The sequence below is a fragment of the Poromitra crassiceps genome (assembly GCF_964638095.1).
Source record: "Poromitra crassiceps genome assembly, chromosome: 19".
Classification (NCBI taxonomy): Eukaryota; Metazoa; Chordata; class Actinopteri; order Beryciformes; family Melamphaidae; genus Poromitra; species Poromitra crassiceps.
Genome location: NC_139646.1, coordinates 24153831 through 24176443, shown reverse-complemented (window position 1 = coordinate 24176443; position 22613 = coordinate 24153831). Strand labels below are relative to the sequence as shown.

At 46.3% G+C, this 22613-nt stretch overlaps 2 protein-coding genes across 2 annotated transcripts; one reads left to right on the top strand and one right to left on the bottom strand.

The window, feature by feature from the left end:
• Nucleotides 1-294: 294 nt before the first annotated feature.
• Nucleotides 295-10510, bottom strand: cygb2 (cytoglobin 2; the record flags this gene model as incomplete). The annotated part of the gene is made up of 3 exons (XM_083655472.1): nucleotides 295-459; nucleotides 961-1192; nucleotides 10314-10510. The coding sequence occupies 3 exons, from the start codon at nucleotides 10508-10510 to the stop codon at nucleotides 295-297; spliced, it is 594 nt and encodes a 197-aa protein (XP_083511598.1).
• Nucleotides 10511-11436: 926 nt separating this feature from the next.
• Nucleotides 11437-19655, top strand: LOC310793978 (uncharacterized protein; the record flags this gene model as incomplete). Its single annotated transcript, XM_083655859.1, has 6 exons — nucleotides 11437-11568; nucleotides 14819-14882; nucleotides 16373-16495; nucleotides 17510-17651; nucleotides 19179-19287; nucleotides 19542-19655. 6 exons carry the CDS (start codon nucleotides 11437-11439, stop codon nucleotides 19653-19655), a joined length of 684 nt encoding a protein of 227 aa, XP_083511985.1.
• Nucleotides 19656-22613: the final 2958 nt, after the last annotated feature.

Sequence of the window (22613 nt, the reverse complement as noted above, 5' to 3'; positions counted from 1 at the left end):
TCACAGTACAGTACTGGACACACCATTTGATTGACAGGTGATCTCTGGAAAGAGCAGTGCAGAGACACTGGAGCTATGGAAAAAAAACTAAAGCAAAAAACTGAATCTCGTGGATTACCCCTTTAAACTTTGGATCCATGTCGATGAAACATCCTCATAGAACTTTCCGCATAGAACAGCGATCCCTGCCCTCCTCCATTCACAATATATCACACACACATCATGTTCTACTTTCATCTTTTTAGCATTCTATAAAGTCCACGGGAGACTCCTCTAGCCCTGCTCTAAAAGCCTTCACACGGCTGAACTGGAGACCTGGAGCCAGCCCGCGTCCGTGTAGGCCCCCGTCACGTGCCAGTACACCGCCCCCATCAGTTTGGACCACACCATCTGCACCTCTGCTGTGAAGCATTCAGGGTAGTCTTCAGACAACACCTCCAGCATCACCCCACTCAGGATCTGGGAGGAGGGAGAGAGGGAGGAGCAAATAGTGATTAATATGGTAGGATGAATGTTAGGTGGAAGGAAGGGATGAGTATGGAGGAGAGGCGGAAGGAGAGGAGGTGAAGTTGCATAGCGGTCGTGAGGTCACAGTGACCTTGAACTTTGATCTTTGACCACCAAAATCTAATCAGTTCACCAACTGGGCATTTGAGCCAAATTTGAAGCAATTCCTTCAAGGCGTTCATGAGATATTGTGTTAATGAGCATGAAAATGGCACTTGTGAGGTCACAGTGACCTTGAACTTTGACCTTTGACCACCAAAATCTAATCAGTTGATCCTTGACGTACTTCCGTAAAGACGGACAAGGCGGAAACATAATGCCTCTGGCCACAGCTGTCGCCGGGAGGAGGCATAAAAAATTTTGACACTTTGAGGATGCCAGCGTCTGCGGCTGATATTACTGTCTTTCAGAGGCTGTAGTGAGCTCAGTGGGTGGATCTCTCATGTGTCTTACCTTGAAGTACATGGGTTCCACCTTGTGTTTGAGGGCATGGGCCTTTCCCACCAGGGCCAGTACGGAGGAGACCTTCTCTGGGTCGTGGAGGTTTTCCACCACAGTGTTGATGGCGTTCATCACCCTGCGGGCATGGTGCCTCAGCTGGCTGCTTCGCTCCATCTCCTCTGGGTCCTCCATGTCCTGGAACTGGCTGAAGTACTGCTTGGCCGATGGGAAGTTCACAAAGAACCTAAGGAGGTGAATTCAACATCTCAGAAGATCATGGCCGACCCCACCCATCCAGCACATAAACGCATCGGGGTCAAGTCAAGTCAAGTTTATTTGTATAGCCCTAATTCACAAGCATGTCTCAGAGGGCTTCACAGAAAATATGTCTAGCTAATTCTAGCTGACACAACAGTAGCAAATTACAGTAGTAATAATAACACATTGAACAATCATATGATGGAGAAATATAGAAAATATAGAAATATAGAATAGAATGCTTTAGAATGCTTTAGAATAGTGGGGGAGGAGAGATCAGGAAAGGGAGGAGGTGGGGAGGGTGCAGGGGAGGCAGAGCAGGGGGAATGTGAAAGAGGAGAGAGCAGGAAAGTGATGAGGTGGGGAGGGAATGGGAAATGTTGAGGAGGAGAGGAGGTGGGGAAGGAGCAGGGGAAGGGGGAAAGAGGAGAGAGCAGGAGAAGGGAGAAGGGAGGGGGGAGAGCGGGGGGATGTGGGGGAGGAGAGAGCAGGGAAAGGGAGGAGGTGGGGAGGGAATGGGAAATGTGGGGGAGGAGAGAGCAGGGAAGGAGAGGTGGGTAAGGAGCAGGGGAAGGGGGAAAGAGAAAGAGAATGGGTGCCATGCTTTAGAATAGAACGGATGCCATGCTTTAGAATAGTGGGTCCTCCCCCATGGCAGAAGACTGATGTCTTGCAGTCCTAGAACCTCCCGTCACACGGACAGCTTCTACTCAACTGCTATCCGTCTCTTCAATGAGACCCGAAACCTCCCAAAAATCTGGATCCCCCCGCTTCCCGATGTCCCCTGAGCAATCCTGCTCTGCAACGATTATAATAACATTATGATACATAGTACACAGAGTAACACCACTGCATTGTCATGTATGAAATATGTATTATCCAAAAAGGGCCAGCTTAAAAAGCAGAGTATCAACCTATACTAAGTCAGGTGTGATTATCCATTTACTGTACTGGACTCCCACAGTTGTCCTTTTGATGGTGTAGTTGTAGAGAAGTATAACAGAGAAGCAGTCACTGCTTAGCATTATCACTCCAGACAGAGCAGGTCAAAGTTCTGCTATAGCCTAACTACAGCCTAAGCCTAACAGACTTCTAATGTGAAAGACAATAATGGATATCTCGAATGTCTCTGGACCCTGCCTGAATGCCAACCAGTGTTTAAAGTGGGAGTTATTTTAGGGCCATGTAGTAAATCCCTTTCTCCAACCACCATGCTAGATGTAAGCAGAGTGAAACAGAGAGAACATGTGAATGGTCTTGTGGGATACGAGGGATGAACTTTTGTTTTGATCATGTACGTCAGAGCTGACCACAAGCCCATAGCACCTCTTGGAACACCGTGTGAGTTCCTAAGCCAATTAAGGCAATAAGAAAGTTTCCATAAGCATAGCTACAGTAACCTGACTCTGCCAGACGGGGCAGTATTGTGGATAGCTACAGGGCTTCAGAGATTGCCAAGGGAGAAATGGAAGGCATTTTAGGCCATTTACAACTTTTCATTGACAACAATGCAAAGAAGCTCTAGGGACTCTAGAGCTCTAAAAGACATGCAGACACAAACACTGAGATAAAAGTTAAGTTATCCTTTATTTATCCCCATGGGGAAATTCATTCTCTGCATTTGACCCATCCTCTACTAGGAAGGAACCTTCCTAGAACTAGGAGCAGTGGGCAGCTGCAGTGCAGCACCCGGGGACCAACTCCAGTTATTTTGCCAGTGCCTTGGTCAGGGGCACTGACAGGAGTATTAACCCTAACATACTGTACATGTCTTTGATGGTGGGAGGAAACCGGAGCACCCGGAGAAAACCCACACAAACACGGGGAGAACATGCAAACTCGACATAGAAAGGACCCGGGACGGAACGGGGTTCGAACCCGGGACCTTCTTGCTGTGAGGCAACAGCACTAACCACTGAGCCACTGTGCCGCCGAAAACGCAGATAGACACGCGCACATGCACACTCACACACACAAACAAGTATTCAACTCATCTGTTTGGTCCTGACCCACTTTGGTTCTTGTCAGTATGTGCTCTTTCAGTGGAGAGCATGCAGCTGACTGGATATGCTAGTAGATGTTATATCCCAGTTTGAATTTGGCCCCGGGCAGCACTGCTACACTACATCCACATCCCCCAGATCCTATGACATGCTAGGCTAACGGAGGCCGTAGCTAGCCTGTAGCGCTCCTAGCTGTCACTCACTATACATTCGCTTGCTTAGCGAATAATAGCCTGGCTAGTAACTGTTGCCCTGGGTAGATCAACATGAACTTTGAGAAAAGAACAGGCGGTGCTTTACTCACTGACGGTTTCGCTTCAAGAAATGTTCCTCTCTTTGTGGTTGTCCTTTTGTGTTGAAATGATAAATGTCCTTTGGCCAAGTTGGTTTACAAGAGAAAAGCTACAGGCACACCACCAGGCACCTTTTCTTATCTAGTGTTTCAACCATGGACTGTATGTTTCAACATCTGTCCGTTTCTACCAGCGTATGTTGGACAAACAGGAGCTTTTGCCTGCTGGGTCCAGACCTTTGACTCCACCCACTCCACCAAGTTGAAGAAGCAAATGGACTGTAACGAGCTGACAATTCAGTCTGATATCAGGCTACAAAATTAATTAACATTTGAATAGTTCACCAACTGTCAGAGACTGTTTTCACTAACAGCAAAGACAGCAATGTTGACTTGCGCTTACTTTTTGGTAGTGTTTTTTCCTTCTATTATCCTATTATTCTTTATGGAGCTTGATTTATCATGTAATATATGATGCATGCATCTTATGCTCTTTTGGTAATATTTACATTCTGCATTAATTTTCCTCGGCTGTGCCGGTGTGAGTACCGGATCTACTCGCCCTACCGGATGTGCTCGACTCAGGGTCGACAACTACAGGATGAACAACATTTATTTTCAAAAGGTAAGGCTCATGTTTATGAGAAAAGGTCCTGTAACACTTGAATCATGATCAGTGAATGTTTGTATGATGTAATCCTCTACTCTATGCAGAGCCATGCCATGAAACATTTTGTCCCTCTGCAAGAATTGCATCAGCGTTTAGGATCTTGGAGAACATTGAACATGTTCCTGCACCTGTCTGTGCATTTAAATGAACTCATCAAAGCAGCACCATTAGTGGAGCTAATCACACTTTGACGAGACTACAAGGGTTTTTATAATTCTTTGGAGTACCAAGGACAACCTTGAGCCACACACTCTGCTCTTCAATGATGCCTTTCTCATTAGCCTCTCTGTGACTTTTGGCAGAGAAGACAAACCGTGGAACCAACGTTATGTTAGTAAGGTTATTTCTCTATTGGATGAATGCACTGTAGACTTTATAATGTCATCTTCTGGAAATTGGCATCCACAAGAATGTACTTAAATTCTACCATCAGCAGCACCCTCCCCCATGCTGTTAGAAGAGAATAATTCAGACTTCGATTGCTTTTCCGAAGCTGCCATATGCATGCTGCTGCCTGGGGGCGCTCTCCATCTCGGGTGCAATTGCATTTGTCCGCATTGGTGAGATGAGCCGAGTGTATTGTCTGTTCTGCCCATCATGCATCAGCACATTCAACACATTCAACATTCAACCAACATGACCGTCAATCACATAATGATAGAAAATTGTCTTAGGTTAGGGGCTGACAAACATACACACCCATGAAAGACTCACATAAAAATGACATTAAAAACACAATCCCGTAAATAAGAGCAGGTGTGCAAAGCTGCATTAGTGACAGTCTATATGGTCTTAAAAAAGGATATTGCCATGGGAGTGAAAGTGTTTTTGTTACGTTCAGTTACGTTTATTTGATATGGACATCACAGAAGCATTAGAATTGTGACATACGTACTGTATGCACAAGGATCAGATGCACTGGGTTAAGCGTTTGTAGCGGAACGCTAATTTACAACACCTGTCCACAGGAGGCGTTTACATTAAAATACACCCATAAATTGATATCCAAAATACACCCACAAATAAATACCCTAAAAATACATCCACAAATACAGAACACAAAAGTACATACACAAATACAGTACATTACGTATACAGATACATACATCATTCAAATTAAGATAAACAAGATAAAATCATTACATCATCAGTTAAGAATGTGCTTGGCCGTTTTGAAGCAATTGATTTTGGTGTCCATTATGACCGATCAAGCCTGGACACGCAAGGGAGGGAGGTGGAAAGGGAGAGAGAGAGGGGGGAGAGAGAGAGATAGAGAGAGAGAGAGGGGAGAGAGAGAGAGAGAGAGAGAGAGAGAGGGAGAGAGCGGGAGAGAGAGACAGAGAGAGAGAGGGAGAAAGAAGGAGAGAGAGGGAGAGACAGAGAGGGAGAGAGACAGAGAGAGAGAGGGAGAGAGAGAGAGAGAGAGAGAGAGGGGAGAGAGAGAGAGAGAGAGAGGGAGAGAGCGGGAGAGAGAGAGGGAGAGAGAGAGAGAGAGAGAGAGAGAGGGAGAGAGAGAGGGGAGAGAGAGAGAGAGAGGGAGAGACAGAGAGCGGGAGAGAGAGAGGGAGAGAGAGAGAGAGAGAGAGAGGGAGAGAGAGAGGGGAGAGAGAGAGAGAGAGGGAGAGACAGAGAGAGGGAGAGAGAGAGGGAGAGAGACAGAGAGAGAGAGGGAGAAAGAAGGAGAGAGAGGGAGAGACAGAGATAGGGAGAGAGAGGGAGAGAGACAGAGAGAGAGAGGGAGAAAGAAGGAGAGAGAGGGAGAGACAGAGAGAGGGAGAGAGAGATGTGTAAGAAACTGAAAAGGGTGACAGAAGAGAGGACAGATCACAAGGCAAGGAGAGATATTTAAGTGCCAAAGCTTGTTGCTGTCATCCACAGATCAGAGCACAAGACACACGCACGCACACACACACACACACACACACACACACACACACACGTGCACACACACACACGTGCACACACACACGCACGCACGCACACACACACACACACACACACACACACACACACACACACACACACACACACACACACACACACACACACACACACACTCACTCACTCACTCACTCACTCACATCACTCGCCTTCGCTAAGGCACACTGTCCATTTGAACAAGCCCTTTAAGGGAGTCCTAACAGGTTTAGCTCAGGACAGTCAGAGCTCTGAGCTATACTGAACTGAACATCTTCCTCTCTCCTCTGAGCTATAATGAACTGAACATCTGTCTCTCTCCTCTGAGCTATAATGAACTGAACATCTTCATCTCTCCTCTGAGCTATACTGAACTGAACATCTTCCTCTCTCCTCTGAGCTATAATGAACTGAACATCTTCCTCTCTCCTCTGAGCTATAATGAACTGAACATCTTCCTCTCTCCTCTGAGCTATACTGAACTGAACATCTTCCTCTCTCCTCTGAGCTATAATGAACTGAACATCTTCATCTCTCCTCTGAGCTATAATGAACTGAGCATCTTCCTCTCTCCTCTGAGCTATAAAGAACTGAACATCTTCCTCTCTCCTCTGAGCTATACTGAACTGAACATCTGCCTCTCTCCTCTGAGCTAGAATGAACTGAACATCAAAAGGATCAAGATGAAAGCAGGGTAAAACATCCAGTCCCTCTGCAACAATTGGCAGCAGGGCTTCACACAGAATCGTTCTTTGTCCTGAGAAGATGAGACCTTTGTTCAAAATGTTTGATCTTGTGTTTTTGGGATATCTTCTGAGAACTAAAGGGGAGAGTGGCCACGTCAGATGCCTTTAATAAGCGCTGTTAAATCATATAAAAACAAGGTGCTTACGTGTTCTGCACGTGAATTGAACTACTATGAGGTATCAATTGTCTCCTGTAGATGAATATATGAGGCATAACTTCACCAGCTCTGACTCTTTGGGTGCCTTCTTCTCAAAGTGTGGAAGTAACGAAGAAGTGGACTATGGAATATTTCTATAGCATCTTAATGAGAGAGGAATGCAATGTTCTCTACACCTGCCACAGCTCGCTTTGTGTGTGTGTGTGTGTGTGTGTGTGTGTGTGTGTGTGTGTGTGTGTGTGTGTTTCGGGGGGGGTGATATGCAGATTGCACCCTCCATAATTACTAGGGTTCCTAAGTCTGATGCTATAGATACATGGAAGACTATAAAAGAATAGAGAGTTCACATCATGAGCTTATCTGGGTGTGTGTGTGTGTGTGTGTGTGTGTGTGTGTGTGTGTGTGTGTGTGTGTGTGTGTGTGTGTGTGTGTGTGTGTGTGTGTGTGGGGGGGGGGGGGGGGGGGGGGGGGTGTGTAGCCTAGTCCAGTGGTTCTCAAATGGGGGTCCCAGGGGTCCTTGAGGGGACCAGCCAAAAGAAGGGTAATTTATTTTCACTATCATTCCATTCATAAGTAACACAATGACTATTTTGGTCATGGGTTTTACACACTTTCTGTAATAAAACATCTAAAAGCATCAATCTTATTATCATATGGGGCACCGTGGGACAAAATCCTATCAAATGGGGGTCCGTGGTCTAATCTTTGTCAGTTTAGGGGTCCCTCGTGTGAAAAAATCTGAGAACCACTGGCTTAGTCCACAGAACAAAATCTCTAAAAACTTGCTAAAAGCAGAAAATAGTGAAGCATATCACTGACACTGCTAGTGACCATATATGGCAGCCATTTTGAATTTGCATAATTAGCCTAGATTTCGGTAGCTAGCTACAGTGGGCCAAATAATTGTACTTGGCCAATTCCCCCTGCTGTCCCGGTCATTGCTTCACCCACTCTGCCGATCTGGGGAGAGCCGTAGACTAGCACATGCTTCATCTGATACATGTGCAACCTCGCCAGCCGCTTCTTTTCACCTGACAGCGAGGAGTTTCACCGGCATGGACGTAGCACATGGGAGGATCACGCTCCCCCAGGTTCCCCCTAGTTCCCCTCCCTGCTGAACAGGTGCCCCGACCGATCAGAGGCAGCACAAGTACAGTGACCAGGACACATATACCCCACTGGCTTCCTACCCACAGACACGGCCAGTTGTGACACCACCAGGCCCCCAGCACTCCACACCACCAGGCCCCCAGACACTAAGCTCCACATCACCAGGCCCCCAGCACTCCACACCACCAGGCCCCCAGTACTAAGCTCCACACCACCAGGCCCCCAGACACTAAGCTCCACACCACCAGGCCCCCAGACACTAAGCTCCACACCACCGGGCCCCCAGACACTAAGCTCCACACCACCAGGCCCCCAGACACTAAGCTCCACACCACCGGGCCCCCAGACACTAAGCTCCACACCACCGGGCCCCCAGACACTAAGCTCCACACCACCAGGCCCCCAGACACTAAGCTCCACACCACCAGGCCCCCAGACACTAAGCTCCACACCACTAGGCCCCCAGACACTTTTTGTTGTTGCTTTGCATTACATTACTTTTTCCTTTCCTATTGTAATTGACCTTTTAATGACGTTTTCCCTTGTAGCACTTTATGATTCCCTTTTATTAATCAAGGCATCAATTGAGCAATGAATGATGACCGACAAGATATTATTATTATTATTATGATTTTGGTCAGATTATCAGATATAGCTCACTGGACTCTCAGCTTAAAAAGGAACATTAATTTTGTCCTGAACGAGTGAATTGATGCAAATTCCTTTAGCTGTGAAAAGTGTTGCGTTGGTGCTGCCAGCTGGCAGATGTTGCTTTAGAGAAACAAATGTTATCTACATTGTTTATTAAAGAGGCCATGACACATTGGATCATATGACTCTAGTTTGTTTGCATTTCACCTCAGATCAGACAGCACACTGCTTCCAAGTCTGACATTTACCTCCATCTGCTAGAAAGATGAACAACATTTCACCTTTTCGCCAACTAGGGTGCTGCTAGATGATGTCACTAGGTTGACTGTCCTACAGTCAAAAACTCATTTGCATCAAGTAGATTGAGAACTACTTCATGCAAATGAAGGAGCGGGCACCGCGCCGCACCGTCTCGCCAAACGCCCCGCCTGCCCCACAATGCATTGCACGGCTGCCTTCAATACGCAATGAATGGGAAGTGTGGAAAAATCCGCTCAAGTGGACTCCAAGCATCAGGCAATCATCATTCATGAATCCTCCGAAATGAATCCAAGATACTATTGATTATTGATCTCAAATGTATTTGAAAGCCACACTGTCTTTCTCAATTTGTAGGCTCTTGTCCATTCTTAGCCCCCGTTCACACAGTACGCCGAAGCAACGCGTCGCTCAACCTAAGCTCAACCTACGCTGAACCCACAAGTTTCATGTCGTTGTTAACAGGCGAAGCCGTTGACACCACCTGCGCGCATGTGTCACGCCGAAGCCGCGCTCACGCCTTGCTCAAGCGATCGTTCGGGATTCAGTCCTATTTTCCAAGCGTGACGCGTGACGCTTGAAGCTGCCAGGCATGAAGTCAATGGGAGTTGTGGGCGGGTTCAAGGCACGCCGAGGAGGCGCCGAGAGGAAAAGAGAAGGCTTCTTGTGTGAACGGTTAGGCGTCAGTTCAGCTTGGGCCTGCCTCAAACTTCAGCTCGAACTTAACGTTCAGCGTCCTGTGTGAATAAGGGCTCACATCCGTGTTTGTTGTCTTTCAATAGAAGCCCAATTCTAAAACTAAAGAATGTAGAGGATGGATCAAGGAAAAGACCACGGATGTTTACTTGTCAACCATAAAATATTGAGGATGCTGACCAGGCCCGTCGCATTTGGCTCCGTTACGCCGTCTCGCACCCCCAATCGTGATGTGAACTCCTGCCGTCACGCTGAGCTCTTCAGTCAGAAGACGTCAAACCATAGTGCAAGTTGTAGTCCACATATTTGGATTCAGCAGAAGGCTATAAGTCCTTGCAGACTTCAGAGATGTTTTTCGGGGGGTTCGTGAACTAGGTTATCAGGGTTGAGTGTGGATTCAAGGGGCAAGTAGATGGTACAATGTCCAGCACACTGCCCCATCTCAAAGTGCACAGATGCCTTCACTGATCGTGCGAAGATCTTGAGAAGTTTCGTACGTCACCAAGACAACTTTAGGAACAAGGAGGGCACAAGGACACAAGTCTCGACATGGAACCCCTCAACTTTGACCCTCAAGATTCCGCACGACCCCCCCCGAGAACTCACCTGATGAGCACGGACACGCCCACGTCCTCGCAGTTCTCGTAGACGCGCCCCCACGTGTCCTGGACCATCTCCCTCTCGGCGTGGGACAGCGGGTCGGCGCGCTCGGGCCGGTCCTCCTCCTCGCGCTCCATCATCTCTCCTCCTCCTCGCACGCCCGGCGGCGGCGGCGGCGAGGGCGGAGCCTCCCTGCGAGACATCCTGCTCCTGCGGCGCCGCAGCAGCTCGGAGGCTCCCAGCAGCGCCCGGGGGAGGTAGGGAGAAAGGGAGGGGGGGAGGGAGACGCCGGAGAGGTGAGACCCCACGGCGAGAGCTGGGAGCCACCCCCAAAACAAGAAAAAAAAGAAAGAACCCCCCCCCCCCACCACCAAGCTACTGCTACCCTATCTCTCTCTATCGCTCTCTCTCTCTCTCTGTCTCTCTCACTCCTCCAAACTCTTTCTCACACTCTCTCTCTCTCTCTCTCTCCTGTTCCTCCACTCAGTCGATCCTCCCTCCACCTAAAAACTTGTTTGTTGACTCCACTACACTCTCTCCTCCATCCCTTCTCCTTTCTCCCTCTTTTCTCTCCTCTCTTCTTCTTCTCTCTCTCTCTCTCCTCCCCTCGAGGGAGATGCTTGTCGTCTGTGCTGCTGTTTTCTCCCGTCACTTCTACAGCTCTCTCTCTCTCTCTCTCTCCCCTCTCAGATTCTCTCGCTCCGAAGAAGGCGGCGAGGCGTTTGAGGATGTGGCGTGTGCGTTGTGAGGACCTGATGGAATGAGAGAGGGGTGGGGAGAGAGAGAGAGAGAGAGGGAAGGGTAGGGAGAGAGAGAGAGAGAGAGAGAGAGAGAGGGAAGGGTAGGGAGGGAGAGAGAGAGAGAGAGAGGGAGAGCATCAAGGGTCTCTGCTGGCACCCCCCCCCCACCCCACACACACACACACGCACGCACGCACGCACACACACACACACACACACACACACACACACACACACTTGTCTCTCTGAAGCATGTACTGTACATGTGGGAGAGCACATAGCCAATCAGTGTCTCTCTCTCTCTCTCTCTCTCTCTCTCTCTCTCTCTCTCTCCTCCCAGTCAGAGACACATATACTGTAAGTGCTTGTATTGAAGGGGTGCAGGTGGCATGTTCAGAGGGTACCAGCCTGCTGTGTCTCAGGAGAGAGGCAGCAAGGAACAGAACAAAACGCTGAAGGTTCTGCTTGCTGCTTCCTCTCTGGGCGCTGTGGAGCTGGAGAGAGATGGAGGAGGAGGTAAGGTAAAGGTAAAGGCATTCTCTTGTCAATGCACAGGCAGCTAAGAGATGAAAGTGCTGTAAGTCCTATATTTCATCAGTCAGACAATGAGATCATCAGTGTCCAATAACGTCTTCAGGAGCGAATCCAAGCAAATGTCAAGAGAGCGCCTCACTCCTCTACCTCCCCCCGAAAAACACGACGACGACCGAAGACGCCGGCTCCGAGGAGGTCAAGCATTCATCTTCCATCCAATCTGGCACGGAGGTATTGAAGACGCCACATTTGGCTTTCCTCGCCCGGCGCTCGCTAAAGCCTGGCCCTGCTTGATCAAGTGCCGTCTAGACAAAGGGAGGAGAGGGATGGTGGAGCACACCAACGATGAGACAAAGGGAGGAGAGGGATGGTGGAGCACACCAACGATGACAGGTCTATTATGATCTATTATGCTACCGAGTACCGAGGCGACTGAGGAAGCCAACAATTTTGGAGATGGAGCCATCGCCGCGTTTTTGCGAAATGAGCAGATTTCTGCACAACGCCAGAGGTTGTCACTCTGTCACTCGTCAAGACGAGATGAAATAACTCGCTCAGACATCTGGCGTCTGTCACTCACACTGTGTCAGTGTGTCAGTACGTGGCATGAGAGTCAGAGAGAAAATACTCTATCTGTCATGTGACTGACATGGCCGTATGGCCGTGTGGCAATGCTCAAAAAGCATAGAGACACTGTGGAGCGCGTCATCATTCAGAAGCCACGCCCAAAACGGGGGAAAACACAAACTCCCGTCCAATCCTGGCGTTCTCCTATGTCGCGTGCATGGTCGGGTGTTGCACAAAAAGATTGTATATACAGAAAATGAACACTCCAACTTACTTCATTGACAGCAACATCCAAATTTTTCTTCTTGCCAATTCTCAATGGCTTCCTTGTTTTCCTCGGGAGTACACAAAACTTCAACTGGCGATTTTTTACATTTGTTGTCTGCGCAGCCCCACCACACAACAGCTTTTAGCTATGTTTAATTCAAGGAAAATGACGCTGGTGTGTGGAAATGAGCGGGAGCTTTCCCCCCGTGATGGGCGTGGCCTATTTCATGCAGTGTCTCTATGCACATTTTCTCACCAACATGCCAAAACTTCACTGTCTGCTTCAAAAGACTGGTCAAATAGGTCAGCAGAGCTGGAGCACATCTCCAGACATCTGCACGACTCTTATACTAGAGTGCATTGGTCTGATGGGAGAACACAGAGACGATGACAATTTCATTCCTGTAATTAGTAACGATTGGTGTTTTCAGTTTCACTCAACAACACGGTCTTGTTTTGTCCCCATATTTTCTCTCAAATCTATACAAAAGATTAGCCACTCAGACCAGTGCAGAATTAGAGTTTGTGCACTGGGATCAAATGAGTGTGACGGACAGAGGACTGGGGGAGAGAGACAGAGAGACAGACAGAGGACTGTGTGTGACAGAGGACAGTGTGACAGACAGAGGACTGGGGGAGAGAGACAGAGGACTGTGTGACAGACAGAGGACAGTGTGACAGACAGAGGACTGGGGGACAGAGAGAATGCATTGCGTGCGAGTGTCCGAGAGGCCACTCGTCAAATGGGGGTCCTCATGCGGCTCTAGCGGTCCTATGAAAAGGGTTGAGAATCAGGTAGGCACAATGACGGAGTGTATCAGGATGACTTTCATGATGTCCACGTGGTGACAGTAGGCCAGGGGTGGACAGTCACAAAGTCCATTTGAGTAGCCTACTGTACTTAAAGGAGAACTCCACCAATGCTGATTTATTTTGCACATGATGTCACACATACCCAAAAACTGATGTCATGTGTGCATGAATGGCATCACTGGTCCATAAATCAACTCTCAATAACTGTCCAACTAAATGAATGTCTACAAAAGTGTTGACAGTTTTTGGATATGTGTGAGATCATGTGCAAAATAAATCAACGTTGTTTTTGGTGAAGTTCTCCTTTAATTTTTTTGTATTATGTACTTTATTTGAATATGATTTATTTTTAAGACTTGTACTCCACTACATTTGAAAGACAAATATCGTACTTTTCACTGCACTAAATTTGTATGAATGCCCCATTACTCGTTACTTTGAAGTCAGCAGATTCATTTTCTTTTTTCTCTAAAATGCGATAGATACGCCATAAACGCTGCTCCTGCAGTTCTGCATGTGGGTTGTCCAAGTGGTGTTGCCATACCTCACGCATGCGCTACTCAGACCGGGCAACTCCTCCATGCTTGGACGTACTGATGATGGATACTGATGAAATTCTGATGATAATACGCTACCTGGAGAATGCCACACTTAAGCCCCTGGTGGGTTTTTTAGGCAATTCTCCTGCATTCAATGCTGATTATATATTGTATTGTTTTTATATGTGTAAATAAACAACAAACAACAAACAAACAAACAAACGTAGCCTAAACGTTACAGATTTGGCAGCGAGCAACACAATTTTGATAATGATTTCTCACCTCACCACCAGAGCAGAGCACCCATGGCCATATCTACAGTCCATTTTTGAGAGGTTTGAAATGAAGAATAATTTATTATGTCTTAAATATGTTTCAGTGATTTTATTTTTGTAGTTATGTTTTCTAGCTTTTACAGGTTCTATAAGCAAATCAGTGCATTCAGTATAGCTATAGTCTATGTTGAGTCAATATGTGCTCTAAATGCAATATGGCAATAATACAACAATGGATTGACTTTAAAAAGAAGGTGTAGGCCTACTTTGAATACTTTAGTATTTTTAAAGCAAGTAGGATACTCGAGTAAAAATTTGACTGAGCAACTTTCACTTTAATATTTGACCAGGAGTAGGCTATCTATACTTTGACTCAAGTAATATAGTTGTGCAGGTCTTCTTGGTCCACCACTTATGTCTACCCCCCCCCCCCCCCCCCCCCCACCTAGGCATTGGGTTAGGGTCTGTGATCTAAATACATGTAACGTCTACATGGGGGTCCTTGACATGGGAAAAGTTTGGTAACGGCTGCAATGGTCTTCTCTGGCCTTGAGGATCGCTCACTCTCTCTAGTCTGGTACTACTCGCTCTCTGTCTGAACCTGAACCCACGTTGAATTCCACGCGGCTCTCTGGCGCCATCTTGTGTCCAGTTAGCGCAGGCGCAAAAACAAAAGCCCTGAGCGCCTCTCCAGTTTTGCCGGATTCTCCGCCAAGTTGAGTTACACGTCAGTAGGAAACGTGTACTGGTGAGTGGACGTGTGCAATGCGCGTCAGGCGGACCCGGATGTACAAAACAGAGACATGGAACGGGTGGTGGTGGAAATGCCGATGAACGACGGTGAGATTCTCTTCCACCTCCACGTCTAGCACGCCTTTTACTCACGAATAACGTTTCCTAGCCGGTGCTCGGTGCTTCTGTGGGCTCCAGCACTGCACAAATCCTCCACTGCCTTGCCTCCTCCTGACGCACGGCTCGCCATGGAGTATGTAACGTTATCAATGCTTCTCTTAGAGTGCGTTTCTCGGCGACTGCTTTCTCTCCCTCAGTCTTTCCCCCGCTTTTTAGTTTTGCTTGTGCCTGCAGGGCAGAGGACGTGCGGCTCGCACGTGTGCGCTTTGTCAGGCGGAAAACAGCGACTGATCTGCTGTCAGTCAGCTGCTGTCATACAGGGCGGCGGCTGCAGCAGCTGACAGATGTTTAGTCACCCGACTCACCCCTCACCTCACAGGCCTAAAGTCTTGTGAGCGAGTGTGAGTTATAGTGCACTGTGCGTGCGCAGCATCTCCATAGGAAGACTTTGTACAGTGATGGAGTAGTGTGTAAACAACGCACTGTGATATCCTACTATCAATTTAGATTGTACAGATTTATGTGAACATAAAAAAGCTGGATTAACTCGAGCAGTGCTCCTCAGTGTGGGGTTCGTGGAGCCCCAGGGGTCCTAAAGGTGGGTTTGTTTGTGGTCAACTAGCAAATCAATGAACTTTTAAACTTGAGCATCGATTCATTTACAAGAAGTGAACACAATTAGAAGATGTAGACGGGTGTTTTATCATCATTTAGTTTCTGTTCTACCTGCAATACGGATCATCACATGGCATTCTGGACAAAATCATATCTAACAGTAAAAAATATTCTCAGATTTGTGTTCGAGAGACAAAAGTGATTGGAATGGTTCACTCATTCACTGTTTCCCCCAGGTTAGTGTTTATCATCGTGAGTTTCAGACACTACATCACTCTTGGTACACACACGACCGCATTGCATTGTGGTAGATGGGAGAAAATGTAGGGTGCATCAGCTGTTCACTAGAAATTGCAGTGCATTGTGGGTATTTTAGTGGACTACAGTGAATCAAAGTAACAGTCGAGAATTCGGACACTACTACCATGCATTTAGATGGTAAAGAAAGATGTATGTGAACATAAACAGCTGGGTTAACTGGAGCAAGATGGGTCCCTGACTGTATCCAAAAGTGAGACTTGTTATCTTAGTAGTAGGAGTAGTAGTAGTAGTAATAATTATAATCATCATCATAATCATAATCATAATAATAATAATATGAGACTTTATTGATCCCTGTAGGGAAATTCTCTTCCTTCTTGCCCCCGTCCACAGGGAGGTCAGAGTTCAGGGGTCAAGCTCAGCCTCATAACAGCACCCATAGAAATTGTAGGGAAATTCTGTGTGTTTTGCTCAAGGACACTTGAACCGGCATGTCCAGCTGAAGGATAGTCTCCCAGCTCAGTACCCCGCCTTGCTACTGTAAAATAGTGTCTTAGCTCGTCGGCTGTATGGTCTCATCCATTCTGCTCTTCTCTCCTCAGGTTTCTCCCTGGCCGGCCCCTCCACCACCCCACGGAAGCGCCAGGTGCGTTTCTCCGCCCGCCATGACATCATCCTCCTGCGGGAGGTTATCGCCCAGAATCCCTTTTCGTCCAAAGAGACAGGTCGGGACCGCCTACACGAATTTTGCCTCAAAAAACCAGAATGCAATGTGTGTGCCCACAAGACATGTTGTGTTTTGAATAAAGGGTGTGGCCACAGATAGACTCCAATCCAATGTTCAAAAAACCGGTTGGTTAGCTAGCTCTACTTACTGCTATGTACCCATTAGCCCAGTGGTTCTCAAATGGGGGTCCGGGGACCCCCAGGGGTCCGTGGCACTTTGCCAGGGGGTCCGCGAAAAGTTTTCAGGAAAATAAAACTAAAAACTTTTTTTTTTTACAAAAGCTTCATAGTTCAACAAAAATATTTAATGCTTTCAATCTAAAATGGTTCATGGATTACATTCTAATCTAACAAACCTATCCATTTAAAAGTCAAGCACGTTACCATGGAAACAATTAAGCTTAGCCCAAAATCACAAATCAGAATGAGTGGTCCCCGGTATATTTTCTATCATTATTGTAAGGGGTCCTTGGCTGAAAAACATTTGAGAACCTCTGCATTAGCCTATATATGGCTTCATGCCCCTTTTCTGGGGGTTGTTGAAAGGCATTCTGGGAAACATAGGAAATCAGTAACTGTCCTGAAGTAGAAGTAGATGAGGCAGGTTGCGGGAAAGTCGGTAACCTAACGTTACACCAAAAAACTACATTAGATGAGTTCATCACAAAATACTGTATTTTTCTTGCAATTCTTCACTAAAGGTTAATTCAAGATCATAGCTCCAATCTGCAGCTATTCTGTGTCTCACAGTAAATATGCAATGTGGATAATTTGGAAGCGACTTATTACGGGACCGCCAAATATTCCACTGCCGGCTTTGGGGCTCCTCCAACACTTATTATCCTGTAGGTACTGTATATATTGGCTTATCTCTGCCTGTTTTGACTGTCTCCCCACACGACAATAAGATTACAGTATGTTTATAGTAACCAGGGCCACACAGTGAGACTATTTCCCCAAAATTGCATCCGAGGATGAAAAGGTGTCTGCTTGAATGTGTTGCGCCCCATCAGGGCGGATCTGGGCACGCGTGGGGGAGATCATCACCGCGGCCCTCCAGGATGAGAACTTCGAGGTGGATGCCAGGCGGTGCAGGGAGAGGACCATGCTGCTTCTGGACTACTACAAGAAACAGGACTACCCCAGCCTACGAAGGTCAGTACCAGGGCAGGCAGGAGGAGAAACTACTTGCACTCACTCACTGAGTTACCTGAGGGGATATCAGCACCTTACATGTAGTCAGTGTTGTAGTCAAGTCCGAGTTCGACTCGAGTAAGAGTCCTGGGCCCCGTTCCAATACCCATACTTCCATACTATTTAGTAGGCAAAAAAAGATTTAGTATGTCCCAATACATAGTATGTCAGATGCAGTATGCCAAGAGTACCAGGATGTTGTACTACATCAGCTCCTATTTCGGAGTATGCATCGATGCATGCTGCTTCAGCCAAACTTCCCCACAATCCTTTGCGCAGCAGGAAGTTATGTCTTCTTCTTCTTCTAATGTTTTATGGCGGTTGGCAAACAACTTTTTGTGCATTACCGCCACCTACTGGAGTTACGTCGCACTGACTGAGCTGCGTGTTCATGAATGAGATAATTAACTTTAAGAAAGCCTTGAAATATGTTAAAACCAAACAAGCATGGTGTGTACCAAAACATGCATATCTTGATTCCTGTTTAGATCTCTGACTTAATGTTTTTGCTTTATTTATTTTATTTTGTTTATTTGATTGTCTGTTCCAATTTTGTAAATGTTTAGTCTGAATTTTTTGTATAATGTACTGTTTGTTACTGCCAGACTTTGTTTATTGAAAAAAAAAAAAAAAAAAAAAAAAAAAAAAAAAAAAACTCAAATGTGGCGCTGCGGACGTCGGCGGAAGTGAGCAAGAGGTCGGAGTTCAGGAAGCTCACGTGACGACAGATGTAGTGTGTCCCAATAGTATGCATTTTGCATGCATGCTGCACACTACAATCCATACTTTGTGAGGGCAGCGGCAGTACATACTACAAGAAAGAAGTACAAGTATGGGTATTGGAACGGGGCCCGGGACACATTTTCAGGACTTGTGACTTCACTTGACTTGTGACTTCACTTGACTTGTCTACGCAGCTCGACCGCTGTGCGGGCTCACTTGCTCCCTCGCCCGCTGTGTGGGCTCACTTTGCTCTTATGACATCACTGATGTCATCAACTGATGATGTCACAACTTTGCATCACTGATGACATCGCTTGATCTTATGACATCACTGATGATGTCACAATGCCTATGACATCATCAGTGATGTCACAATGCACAATTGCTCAAGTGACATCACTGATGACATCACTTCCGGGACAAAATTGAAGCAGAGAAAATTGCCCACATGCTCCCTTTTAATTAAATAATAATAGAGGATGGCAGGCACATGTGTTCCACCGAGATGCTGATTCACGCTCATGTTCAGTCGGCTAAATCCAGACTCAGACTCAGACTCGGACTCAGGTAATGGGCGCTCAAGTCTAACTCGACTCAGACTCTTTTTTGGAGACTCAACTTGGACTCGAGATATAGTGACTTGACTACAACACTGCATGTTGTGACAGAGATGCAGTTGGCCCTACCAAAAAGAACACATTGGCTCCGTCCCTTCATGTAGGGCTACAGCATGTAGGCCTTCAGCTGTTTGTTTGTGTGCTTCAGGTTCGGAACAGACCGGCTGTACGCCCAGAAGGAGGATCTGCTCCATGAGGTGTTGGAGCTGGAGGCGGAGAAGGGCCTCCTGGCCAGCGGCGAGAGCAACAAGTACCAGGTGAGGGTCAGCTGGTGTCGTGGTAGATGAGGAGGGGGGGTCAACTGCTATGATAGTACATGTGCTTTTCTGATCAGAAACTGTGTACTGTACTTGTGTCTTGTTGCCCTGTGGAACCCCACACACTAATTTATGTTTGTTGGAGTGGATATATTACACTGTGACTACTACTACTATTACTGCTTCTACCCTGCTACTATTACTCCTACTACTACTGCTACTGCTGGTGTTACTCTTGTCCTTCTCATTACCAGGAGGAGGAGCTGAGAAAGCGAGCTGCTATGGAAGAACTGCATCTACCTGAGCAAGACAAACCCATCATCACCATCACACAGACAGCTCCTGCAGGTATGACTATAACACCATGATCTACCTGAGCAAGACACGCCCATCCTCACCATCACACAGACAGCTCCTGCAGGTATGACTATAACACCATGATCAACCAGAGTATTTCAGCATGTAGATACTGTATGTATGTGTTCCCATGTGTTGGCACGTATGCCCCTCACGGCCCAACTGCAGTACCTTCACGTCCCATTAGGAGGCCACGGGCCGCACTTTGGGAATTACTGCCCTACAGGGATCAATAAAGCACCACCTTGTTGTTTGTGTCACGGCAGAGCCGGAGGAGGACCGCGAGGAGCTGGCAGCTCTGTCCGCCGCGCCCACGGCCAAGCAGCCATGCCAGTGCTGCTGCCAGACCTACTCTGAGATCCTCAGCTTCCTGGAGAAACGCGCGCAGGCGGAGCAGCGGCTGCGGGAGGAGGAGTTCGCCCTGCGGAGGGAGGAGCTGGAAATACAGAGGAGTATGATTTTCAAATTCAATTTTTTTCTTGCTAAATCAAGGAATTCTGCATCCCATCATCGCCTGTCAGACTAACATGACAATGAATTTGGGTGAAAATCGATTGTCTCTCTCTAACTATGACTGAGGCTAACATTGACTATTTTGCTTTCCTATTATTTGGATATTTAGATTTGTTAAAATGGATTTTGACTGGTTTTGAAGCCGCAAAGGAAAAAGCCATAACCTACAGTAGCTTAGTACTCTAGCGTTTGTCCCATCTTTGGATGGCAACAGCAGCCCTAAACACAAATGTCTGTCACTAGCTGCTTTCACACACAGATCGCGCAAAATTGCAGTTAAGAAGGCCCACAAAGCCGGCAGCCTCGCCACAGACTGACTGGCTGACTGGCTGACTGGCTGACTGGCTGACTGACTGATGAAGTTACACCATTGCTTGGCTGTGGCACATCCATACACAGACCAGCCATATACTAGGTTTGAACCTAGTCTCGTTTTCATTTGCTTTGTCATGTGACAATAAAGCACTATGGTTGTGAGAACAAATATGCTTTTTAAATGGATTAAGTTGACACAATGTCATTTAAAGGATGACATTATTGGTAAATGTGAACCAAAAATCTTATTCATTTCTGCCAAAGATGAAAAATACAAAGATCTGCAAAGGCATCCTAAAGCCCCCAAATGACAGCACTATTGTGGTCTATAGTTTCTATCTATAGTTTCATCAATCTATTTCAATGGCTGCTCACACGGTAATATCTGTAGCATATCCCCCCCCTTAAAAAAGTGAAAGACCTGCTTAGACATTTTGAATCTGTTATCCCAGCTACTTGTCACATTGTGGACAAAAAGCTAATCAGAAAATTGTGTAATAGCATTGTTAGCATTCCTCTTGGACATAAGTGATAAGCTTGCTCGGTGGTTTCAGTGAGGAATGCTGAGAGACAAATGATGAAGATAAGGGAGATGAAGATAAGGGAGACTTGCTATTTGAATACCAGTGAACTTCTTCAAATGGAATTGAAATATAAGGCAAAAATAAGACTGCTTTCCTTATTTCACTCCCCTTCCATTTCCTCTCAGGTAAGATCGCCCTGGAGAGGGAGCGCCTGGGTGCAGAGAGGAAGGAGCGCGAGAGGAGGTTTGAGCTGGAGAGCCAGGAGAGGCAGGTCATCCTGGACCTGCTCAAAGAGAAGGTGCTGAAAGGCTGAGGGAGAGAGACCCAACCACATCCACGCGGACCTCATGGCATCGAGACGGAGCGCTCGAAAGAGGAAAAGATGTCAGAGAGGAGACCGAAGGAACAGGAAGTGAAAAGATCGCAAAAAATCGATTTCAAATGAAAAGCCAGCAGTAGAGGATTTTGCAGTTGCCTTTGTTAATAGCTGCAGCCACACCAATGGGACATGTGTGTGTGTTTTGGCATGTGCAGGTGTGTGTGTGTGTGTGTGTGTGTGTTTATGGTGCACCACACACCAGAGAAAACAGCTGACTGTGACTTAAAGGGATAGTTCGGATTTGTTGATCTGGGGTTGTATGAGGTACTTGCTGACAGTCAGTGTACTACACGCGGTAGAATGCAACCGGTGGCGCGCTCCCAGTTTAGAGAAATGGAGACCCGCCCGCATCAGGCAAGTAGAGCTGTCTGCTGAGTCACCATGCAAAAACGTGTAAAGAAAAAGAAAAACAAACATAAAATGCTTCCATACTGCTCACCTGGTGTAATCCAAGTCTCCACAAGCCCTGAGATGCCAAGTTGACTTGAAAAGATGTCATTTACACCCTGTCGTGTGAAGCATAATTATTACTAAATAAGATTAGACATAACTCTTCCTTGATACATGTATAAAGAGGTTTGGGTTCCTTGCAAAGTAGAAGTCAGCTCAAGTTTTAGTCAATGTCTGTGAGTTGTTAATGCTAGGATGCACTTTTTTTTTAACTCCCCCAATTGTATGTACCTACTGTATACTGTATAGAAAATGTAGAAACTATGGGCGAATTTTATATCACAAAAGCCATTTTGTATTTTAATAAATTGAAAATGTGGTCTTGTACAGACATGTGTTTTTAATCCCCTGATAATAGAATATATTTATTTATTTATATATTTTTTTAATAGAACCTATTAATGTAATAAATGTAATACCATGACATTATTACATTAACCAGCGATTGTTACTGCATAGTTTTTAACTGACTGTAATAATATTACCTGATGCTATGAGTCAAGTTTCTGCCTTCTTTTTATTCTTACATTATATAATATTACTTTACTTATTCAGTATTATTATGACATTTTCAGTTAAAGGTGTTATTCAGGTTTTTATTACATATATTCAACCTATTTAAAAGGCAATTGTTACTGGGACCTTTATCGTCAATATTAAATACATATACATGCTTTGAATAAAAATGATAGTGAAAATCACGCGTGTATATGCCAGTCACATGTCAGTGATGTGGTCGTGTAAATGAAGAGGTGGGTAAATTATGACTTCCAGTCAGTGTCAGAGGC